At 38.1% G+C, this 10,494-nt stretch overlaps 1 protein-coding gene across 2 annotated transcripts in view; it reads left to right on the top strand.

The window, feature by feature from the left end:
* The window catches only part of USP46 (ubiquitin specific peptidase 46), a 68,404-nt gene extending 58,265 nt beyond the window's left edge, over positions 1-10,139 (top strand). For both annotated transcript variants that reach the window (XM_069105221.1, XM_069105222.1), the window contains exons 7-9: positions 2,884-3,081; positions 4,768-4,846; positions 6,328-10,139. In XM_069105221.1, coding sequence (XP_068961322.1) covers positions 2,884-3,081; positions 4,768-4,846; positions 6,328-6,429 — 379 coding nt within the window. In that variant the 3' untranslated portion in view covers positions 6,430-10,139. The remainder of the gene's footprint in view (positions 1-2,883; positions 3,082-4,767; positions 4,847-6,327) is intronic.
* Positions 10,140-10,494: the final 355 nt, after the last annotated feature.

The raw sequence follows: 10,494 nt of genomic DNA, 5'->3' as shown, positions 1-10,494 counted from the left end.
TCCCCCCCCCCCATTCTCCTGGAGGGTGAGATACCCTATTTAGTGTGTATTTCACTCCCTCCTCAAGCCAAATTCAATGGGAATAAGGTTAACCCATTCCCTTTTGCCTTCCTATTCTTCACCTCCATTGTAACCATTTTCCCTTGCCTCTTCTGTATGAGATAGTTTACCCCAATCTGTCTCTCCCCATCTCCTCTCATTATATTCCTCTCACCTCTTAATTTCACCTTTTAAGTATCATTCCTTCCTGTTAAATTGGACCTGTGCCCTCTATCTATGTATACCTGTAAACATATATACACACATTCACATTTGTATTCATATGCTCATATATATATATATATATATATATATATATATATATATATAATCCCTTTAACTACTGAGAAAAGTTTCATAAGTTACAATTATTGTTTTTTCCATGTAGGAATGTTAATAGTTCAACTTTGATAAGTTCCTTATGATTCCTTTTCCCTGTTTACCTTCTCATGCTTCTCTTGCTTCTTGTATCTGAATGTCAAATTTTCTATTCAACTCTGGTTTTTTCAGAAAGAATGCTTGAAAGTCCCCTATTCCACTGAATGACCATATTTTCCCCCTGAAACATGATACTCAGTTTTGCTGGGTAGGTGATTCTTGGTTTTAATCCCAGCTCCTTTGCCCTCCGGAATATCATATTCCAAGCCCTTCGATTGCTCAGTGTAGAAGCTGCCAGATCCCGTGTTGTCCTGATTGTGTTTCCACAATATCCAAATTGCTTCTTCCTGGCTGCTTGTAATATTCTCTCCTTAATCTGGGAATTCCGGAACCTGGCTATAATATTCCTAGGAGTTTTCTTTTTGGGATCTTTTTCAGGAGGTGATCGGTGCATTCTTTCAACCTCTATTTTGCCCTCTGGTACTAAAACATCAGGGCAGTTTTCTTTGAGAGCTTCCTGGCGGATGATTTCTAGGGTCTTACTTTGGTCATGGCTTTCAGGTAGTCCAATAATTTTTAAATTATCTTTCCTGGATCTCTTTTCCAGGTCAGTGGTTTTTCCCATGAGATATTTCACATTGCCTTCTATTCTTTCATTTGTTTGGATCTGTTTAACAGCATCTTGATTTCTCATAAAGTCATTAGCTTCCATTTGTTTCAATCTAATTCTGAAGCAATGATTCTCCTCATTGAGCTTTTGAGATTCTTTTTCCATCAGGCAAATTCGGCTTTTTAAGGCATTCTTCTCCTCATTGCCTTTTTGGGCCTCCTTTGCCATTTGAATCAGTCTATTTTTTAAGGTATTATTTTCTTCAGTCAGGCTGTTGACTCTCATTTCATAATTTTCTTGCATTGTTCTCATTTCTCTTCCCAATTTTTCCTCCACTTCTCTTATTTGGTTTTCAAAATCTTTCTTAAGGTCCTCTATGGCCTGTAGCCAGCTTGTATTTTCCTTTGAAGCTTGGTGCAGGAGTTCTGATTTCACTGTTTTCCTCCTGTTCCATGCTTTGCTCCTTTTTGTCCCCAAAATAGGAATGTAATGTTGGAATCTTCTGTCTGCTTTGTTTCCTTTGCCTGCTCATTTTGCCACTCAATTATTTGACTTTTGGGCTTTTTGCCACAGTAGGACTCTGCTGCCAGACAGGGGAGCTTTCATCCCAAATGCTGGGGTTTTCTCAGCTGCTGGAGTTATTAGATGAGTGCCCTCTCTGAGGTCTCCACACACTCTGGCAAGCTGGACACATACCCCAGGACCTCCACCCTAGACTGCAATCCAGATCCAAGAAGGTTAAAGCAAGAGCAAATACCCCTCAGACTGGTGCTTGGTCCCCCTACACTCTGCAGGCCAAGAGCTGAAGCCGCCACATGGCGCTGGCTGGCTGTGTCAGCGTCTCAGCGGCTTTTTGCCCCCACGCAATCCCACTTACTGGTCCCAAAGTCCAGACTGCACTGACCTCTCACTTTGCCCTTTGTGTCTATGTGTTGATAAATCTGGAAACAGCCACAGCTGCTGCTGATCTGGAGTCCCTCTGGTGGGTGGCTGGTCAGGCCCGCCCTGGGGCTAAAGCCTCTGTGTGGGGCTGGGCTCAGCTCGGCTCCCAGAGTGCTGTGCTGGATTCCTGCTGGCCTGCCAGGCTGTTCTCAGCGGGAGGTTAGCTTCTCTGTGTCATTTTGTGGGTTCTGCAGCTCCAAAGTTTGTTTAGAGTCCCCTTTTTACATGGATTGGGGAGGGTAGAAGCCGGAGCTGCGGGAAGGTCCTGCTTCTACTCCGCCATCTTGGCTCCGCCTCCGGGTCAATTCTCTCACTCTTTCTTGTCCTGTTTCAAGGAGGGAAGTCTTGTAGCACAATGGAAAAGAACCTTGGATTTAGAATCAGAGAACCTGAGTTTTGTCACTTACTACCTGTGTTATTGGGGGCAAGTCACATCACCTCACCTCTCTGGACCTCAGTTTCCTCATCTGCAGGATGGGGGTTAAGCTAGAGGGCCACTAAGACCCCTTCCAGCTCTAAAGTTTGATCCTATGTTAACCATGTCTTCCCTAGAGTGATGCACACAACGCTCCCCTTTAATTGGATGATTCTGATCAGTTGTGGTAAGGGAAACCAGATAACCAAGTTTGTTAGTTAGACCTGAGTCCTGGACTGGTCCTGTTTATTAAGTATGTGAATTGTATTTAGGGAACAGATTTGTGCCAACCATTTTGGCTGCTCAGAGATCTTCTACAGGATGATATAGAATAGATAAGTGAGGTAGTAATTTACAAATTTTTTGTTTTAGTACCTGCTATTTTAGGTTACCAGCACCATGGCTGCCCTCCATGAACCAATACAGAAAACAGGATGTGCTTTTTTTTCCCCCAAAAAAAGGATGAGGTTTGATTGACAACTTATTTATGACTCCTTAGGATGAGAGTAAAGAAGCTTCCGATGATCCTAGCATTACATCTTAAGAGGTTCAAATATATGGAACAACTTCACAGATATACCAAGCTCTCTTACCGCGTGGTCTTCCCGCTGGAGCTACGTCTGTTCAATACATCCAGTGATGCAGTGAATCTGGACCGCATGTATGACTTGGTGGCTGTAGTAGTCCACTGTGGCAGGTAAAAGGCAAAGTCATTGCACATCAGGTGGTCATTACTCATATTTTGAAAGGCTATTAAAAATCCATAGTCTAGGAAATTCTGGAACTTGTAGAAAACCTGCATAGGAAAGGTTGGAACCTATTTTCATAGAGGACTACCAGATTGTAAAGGGCTTATTCTACCCAGTATGGACAAATATATCTTTATTTTTCAAGATAACAAGAATCTAGAAAAATAAATATTAAGCCACTTAGTTTTCTCATTTGGACAGTTTTGATTTAGTTCATTTCCTTTGAGAAAAGTATACACCAAAATTTTTTTTAAAAAATATGCTTTATAACATGATAGTTTCTGATGGACTCACCAGGCAGTGCAAGAACCTCAGTTTTTGGAGCACTTGCAAACAATTAATACAACAAATTAATGCAGATTTAATTTAACTGTAACCCTCTTCATATGTGACTTGTCCAGGTAATGGTATGTTGACATGCTACTGAAAGATGTAAACCATAGCTATATTAACATTCTCATTATAAATGAAAACAGAAGACACAAAGGAATTGTGACTAAATGGAAATATGGAGAGAAAACTTGAAACAAAAGAAAATTGTCATCACAACAAGTAGCCCAAAAGAGCTCAGATACATCCTTGACTGGAAGCTACTGTATGTCATATATTTTACCTGTTGGGCTAATTCTGCCAAGCAGAGAGACATGACAACCAAGGATACTAATGGTTTGGAAAAGATCTTCACTTGGAGTCCATGAAACCAGTTTCAGGGAGTCCATGCACTTGAATGGGAAAAAAAAATTACATCTTTATTTTCACTAACCTCTAACCAGCAATGGTATGAGATTTCACCAGATTGTCAGAGGGGGCCATAATACAAAAAACTACCAACCTCTGGTATAGAGTACTCTTCTGTAAAACATTAGATGTGGACAGTGGAAGACCATGAGCATTATAACCTCACAAAATAATGAAAAGGTAGATGATGATGAGCCTGTTGGAAAGTCTGGCAGAGATCCAGCTAAGCCAGATAATAGAGAGCACATATAGACAAAACTGGAAGGAACACAGCAAACAGACACAAAGTGGAGAAGATCCATTTTTGGTTTTGAGGTCTATTTTCATTAGCACTACTAGGTAGTTTTTAAGGTTTCTATCAACCCTGGGATTCTGTAATATGGAAACACCAAATTTGGACTTTTATCATCTCAGTATTCAAGGTACTATTTGAGGAAGTAGTAATGACAGCTTCATCTTAAGAATCACACCATGAAGTTCTGTGTCAGTTACTCCATTTTTCATGAAATCTAAGTTTTTGGAAACTTCATGAATTCCTAAGGAATTGTCCTTGGCTGGTGATACCAGTACAGGTGACTCCAGAGATCAGCCAGATTGCTAATTCTTTAAAGGAATGTTATTAACATCAATGGTCTTTTGAAGATACCAGAGGCAAATCCTAAGCCCTCATTGTGCTCTCCTAGGATGTGCATAATTTCATGTGATTTTGAACAAACGGTTTGGAGTGTGGGGTGGGGAATGGAGCTTTCCAGTTTAGACAGCGCATCTAAAATTAAATCAAGGCTTTTCATTTGGAAAAATGCAGTAAAACTATATACAGTCGTCATAGAGTAATAGCACAAGACAGAAAAAATGTTCTTCCAATCACAGCTAATTCTTTGTCATTTTCTTTTCAGTGGACCTAATCGTGGGCATTATATTACCATTGTGAAGAGTCATGGCTTCTGGCTCTTATTTGATGATGATATTGTAGAGGTCAGTATGAAGACTTGTGATGGTAGCAAAGAGGTTTTCTCTCTTTATAACTTTCTCTGTCTCTCTGTGTAGGGTTCTCTCCTCTTCTCCTCCCTTCTCCTTTCCTTTTCTGTCTCTATCCTTTCTAAGCAAGGAATCTGATAGCTAAGAACATTTGGTTTTCAAATGAGTATTCCTAAATTTTATATTTGCAATTTAGGACAGAAGTTTGAGATTCAAATAGCCTTTGAAATCCCTGGTTATTGCAATGAATGGTGAATATTAATTCAACTCAGCAAATGTTCATTGAGTGACTGCTGTGTCCAACAAGCTTACTTTTGGGTACCATAAGGGACAGAAAAAGAGAATGGGACTTGATTCTTACCCTCATCAAGTTGGGAGATAGGATTTAACTACTTGAAACTTCTTGGAGGACAACACATTAATGAAAACATTGAACAAATAGAAATTTGAGGAAACAATAATCAAATTTAACCCCTAAGAGTGCTCTATATAACTGGTATTTAGGGAATGGTCATAATACAAGGATAATTTCCCAGTTTTTAGCACCATTGTTCCATAGCCATAATAGAAAACATCAGTGGAAATAATTTGATGAATGAATAATCTCTTAATGAGCTGATACCGATGGCCCCTATCACCATTGGGTGGGACTTTCACTTTGATTCATTTTTCCAATAGTAGTGATGGATTTCTGCTGATATTCCCTCACCTAAAATCTACAAATTTGCAGAATAACTAACAAGGGTTAGGACTGCTGTCTGTAGCAAAGAAACCAAATAAAGCTAACTGACCTGAGCTTTGATACAACTTATGATCTTGACCTGGTACAATTCAAATACCCTTAAACTTCAAAGGTCTGTCCAAACTATTTTTCTTGTACTAGAATTTCATTGTACTAATTATTTCTTAAGTTAAATGGACCATCACGTGGGACTATTGGATCTTTTGTTGTTGTTATGGGGACATTTTCTCTGTAATGATTTTGCTTTATAGCAAAATACATACATACATACTTATAGGGGATTTATAGGAACAAATTCCATGCTTGAGGGACACATTAAATTTGAGATTACTAAGGCACTATTTTATTAGATTTTCCTTCAGGGCATAAATGGATTCCTGGTAACCAGAGAGAGTCAATGCTGATCGCTATTCCAGCCACCCCACCCCATTTTTTTACTATTAAAAAAACTTATTAGATTGGTTTTGGCTTTATGAGTTGCTTCTTTATCTCTTTTATATAAAGAAATAATCAAGTTAATTGCAATTAATCTTTATCTAAACTGATAAATCATTCATTCACTGTTCAGATTTTCTAAGTATGCCTTGGCAAGTAATGATAGGTGTTTTTACCTTATGACGTATAATGTTTATAATATGTTTGTATTATTTTCTTCTTGCAATTAACATTTTGAACAGTTGTGTTCATTTTAATCTTTTTTCTCTCTCTCCTATCTCCTCTTCATTCCTACCCAAAGAAAATAGATGCTCAAGCTATTGAAGAATTCTATGGCCTGACATCAGATATATCAAAAAATTCTGAATCTGGATATATTTTATTCTATCAATCAAGAGAATGACTTGAAGAACTGCAGAACTGCTTTAAGTGGGAAAATGGAATCGAGCCCACTATGACCTGGCTTCTCCGCAGATCAATCACCTTCCTTCTTAATGGCCCACCAGTGACATACCCTGAGCCTAAATGGTCTAACTGTGTTAGGCTATTGTCCCCTTTCCCCTTTCCCCCACCCACCGCCCCCCGCCATTTTGATATGCAGCACTTTTGGTTTTATTTCAGTCAGAGGTAGAATTAAATGTTATCCAATCGTAGTAGGATTTACATGAATAACATTTACAGATTTTTAGGATTGAGTATACACTATGCCATCTGCTGCCTCCCAGTGAACTAGAGTAATGTTTTCTACAAATGACCATGTTCTCTTTTGGGGCTTTTTACTGAACTTTGTAAATGGCTTCAGGGGTCAACTTCCAATGCATTCCTCTTAATTGTGTAACTCAGAGGCTCTGTTGCTCTCCATTTTTAGCTCATAAGCCAAGTTTTCTATAGAGTAGGCTTAAAGAATTGGATAGATTTCATGCCCCTCAAGGGCTGAAACTATAGCTTTAAGTTGAAAAACTTTTAGAAGTGAGTAACCTCAATACTAAAAATAGCCTCAGAGTAAGGGAGTGGGGTATAGAGCTTATTATGGTGATGTTCATGTTAGCCCTTTGGGCATTGGAACCACCCATTAAAGTTCAAGGGCCCAACTAGGTATGGCATTAGGGGTAGGTGAAAGAAAGAGGAAGAAACAGGAGAGAAGTTTTTGGACAATGGTAAGGTCCTTAGCTTAAAAATTATACTTAATGAAGTTTCAGTACCACCAAAATTTTCTCTTTTTAGACCCTGGGGGTAATATCTGGCCCTATTAATTTTTTCAGGGTAACTTTTCAGCTGATCCTCCAATACTTCCTATGGTAGTGGAATTAAAAAAAAAAAACACCTGGCCCCACTCCCCCAAATCCTTCAGTTACCTGCATCATCCTTATGTCATGGGACTAAACAGGGAATCACATTTTTACAGCTAGCAAGTCACATTATGTGACTGTTAGCAATTTTTATTTTTCGGTTAGTTTACTGAGACCCTGGCAAGTGTCAGGGCTAATAAAGAACTGTTCCCTAGGGGGAATACTGGAAATATCTAAATAGAAAGGAGGCAAAGTCCAAGGAAGTGTAAGTAGGGCAAACAGAAGGAGGAAAAGTGAATTAAGTGGTGGATATTTTCTTGGGTTCAATCAGCCCTTAGGCTGTCAGACAAGATTTCTAAGAAAGAACCTCATCTCACACATATTTACTTTTACTTATTTTCATTGTTTTATTATGTATATTTATTAGAACATTTGACAGTTCAGTACTTTTCATTAAAAGGGTCGACTACGTTTCTGTCCTTAGCTGGTTTTGTCTTTTCCTTTTCTCTCCATCCCCTCCCTTCCTCCTCTTCCCCAACTCTCTTAGCAAAGATTGTTTGAAATTCTCATTTTGGATTTCTGTTTCTATTGAGGAAGTCAGTTAACTTCGCTATGTTATATAATCTACTGTGAATGTGATGTTATTTTGTACCTTATGATCCATGAATTTGTAAGCCTTTGTCATGATGTGGTTTGAAATGGAGTTGGAAAGGTAAGCTGCCATTTTGTATCATAAGGAGTATAGCACTTTAACCAGAGAGAAACTGGATTTCTTATTTTTGAAATACCTTGAACTGTTTATTACTCAGAACATGATTCTGTAGTCCCACATGCTTCATTTTGTCATGCTAAAAGTGAAATGTTCAGCTTTCCATCAGAAGACAAAAACAGGGTGATTTCTCCCCCCCCCCCCACTTCTTTGGTGAGAGAAGAATGCCTTACCTTGTTTAGAGGCAAATTCCTATTTTTGAATATTCATGCCTCACTTTTTTTTTCCCATTAAAGTTATGCAGCAATCACTTGCTTGGCAGGTGAATCTTGGTCTCTGATTGTGAGTGAGTGTACTTTCCAGACTGAAGGTGACTAATGGAGAGAGAATGTCTGCTTAATGTACCCCAGATGCTTGGCTGTAGATTGCAAAGCTAAAGAAATGTATAGTGAACCTATACCTTACACAATCAGAGTTGGGAGACTGAACGATAACTTTGGGAAGAGAAATTATTAAAATTGTTTTAAAATAGATTTTTGGAGATAAATATCCAATTTACTAGGAAGAAGTTTATAAACTGGTAGAGAATTAAGATATGATGAGTGAAGCAATATTTAAATGTTAAACCAGGGTTACAGTCTAACCTTTTATGAGGTTACAAACAGCTTTTCCCAATGACTTTTACTATGATAGTTTATTTTTTTCATGCAAAACAAAAAAAGGAAAATGTAGAGTTTATGAACAGATTTCTGGTATTTGTAAGAAGGTATTTTGGAAGGTATTAGAGAGACATGTAGGCTAGTGCAAGTAAACAGTTGGGAACTAGTAAAAAAAATTAACTTGAGCCCTATCAAAATTTGATCAGCATTTACTTTATTTTAGGTCTGTCTGCTCACTCTTCCCTTCCCACCCACCCCTCCATTTCTCCTCCATTAGTAATAAAGAAATCAACTATAACCTTTTTTATAAAAACCTTTTCACTATATTTAAAGATGACATCACCCAAGTAGATTGTGTTTTCTTTATTCCCATTATGAGAGAGCCTGAGGATGGTACAGAACAAGCAAGCCCATCTTAAAAACCTCCTAAAAATTTTCGAGTTCAGAGGCTCAGCACAGGTCTGTGGCTTTCATCTATGTATGTGTTTGGCTTGCTGAGCCCTTGCAGAAATTGCTTGGCAGCATTGTTCTTATGGGTTGTATATTTTAAAACAAGTTGCTGTATCTTGCCTTGATGAAGGAGAAAAGAAATCTTTTGATTTTCTTCGTTCCTAGTTACAAGTGAGAATATGGTGGAGTTCACAACGAGATTGTATAGGAAGATACATTTAAGGATGCACTTTGATAGGGAGATTGCTACTTCTGGCCTTGCTCCGCTTGAGACATTCCTCATTTTGAGATGCTATTCAATGCAACTGAAACGGAGGGGTGAGGGACGACATGAGCTGACGGTGTGTCTGAAAACAAGGCTGGCACCTTTTGGGGTTTGCTAGACTGAGGCAGCTGAAGACAAGATGGGAAAAATGATAGAAGTATTCCCTATACATTTAATTTTATGGAGCTGCATAATGGTGAAACAAGTTCAAACTGAGGGCTAGGGCTTATTTTAGATACATGGATTCTTACATTTTACCACCGATGGATTTTATCTTCAAACATTACTTTTTGTTCAACTTTGTATATTCATGTGAAATTAAATATCATGCACTAAATGTTTTGCCCTTGTTTGCTATTATGTAGCCAACGTGTTCATAGGCAACATTCTGAATAATTCGCCCTTGTAAATGGTGTGGGTCAGGGAAAAATAGGTATTTTTTTTCTTGCTCAATTTACATAAGTAAATTGTTTTCCAGTGTTATATTAATTTATTTCTGCCTCCTATTTCTGCATAACTGAAGTATTTGCTGTATCCATGTAGTTTCCATTTGTGTTGCTAATACCTATAGTTTTGATTTTAAATAATCCGTACTTTCATTTTTTAAAATGTAACCAACCCAAGCACTTTAAGCAATAATTTCAATCGTGTGAAAATTCAATCAGTTTAACCCCTTGCCTCTAAAATGGAGTTTGCAAAAAAATAAATAAATGAATAAATGGAAATTCTCTCTGTAGAGAACTATGTTGGGTAATGTTCTGCACGAACACTTTGATACATTGGTAGTGTGGCAGGAAGTGATAGGTAGCATGGACAAGTTATCATTCCCAATTTGATCTTGAAATTGTTGGAATTTGAAGAAAGTTTGGGTCACTTTTATTTCCCAATAATTGCTATGTTCCTGTTAGAACTGATGTGTTGTTCCAGAAGACAGCAGCTTTTTTTTCTTTAAACATAAAAAAGATCAACATTGAACCCTAACCAAAGTCTATTGAACAGTATGTTGAGTTAACAAAATAAGGAAAGAATAGTTGAGAGCTGGCAATTAAGAGCTGAAAATAACAGCACAGCTGGGATCTACTTTGATTTTTTTTTA

This window comes from Petaurus breviceps, unplaced genomic scaffold, assembly GCF_028583685.1.
Source record: "Petaurus breviceps papuanus isolate PSGF00001 unplaced genomic scaffold, PetGlider_PUasm1.0 76, whole genome shotgun sequence".
NCBI classification, from domain to species: Eukaryota; Metazoa; Chordata; class Mammalia; order Diprotodontia; family Petauridae; genus Petaurus; species Petaurus breviceps.
This window is presented reverse-complemented; position numbering and strand designations above follow the sequence as displayed.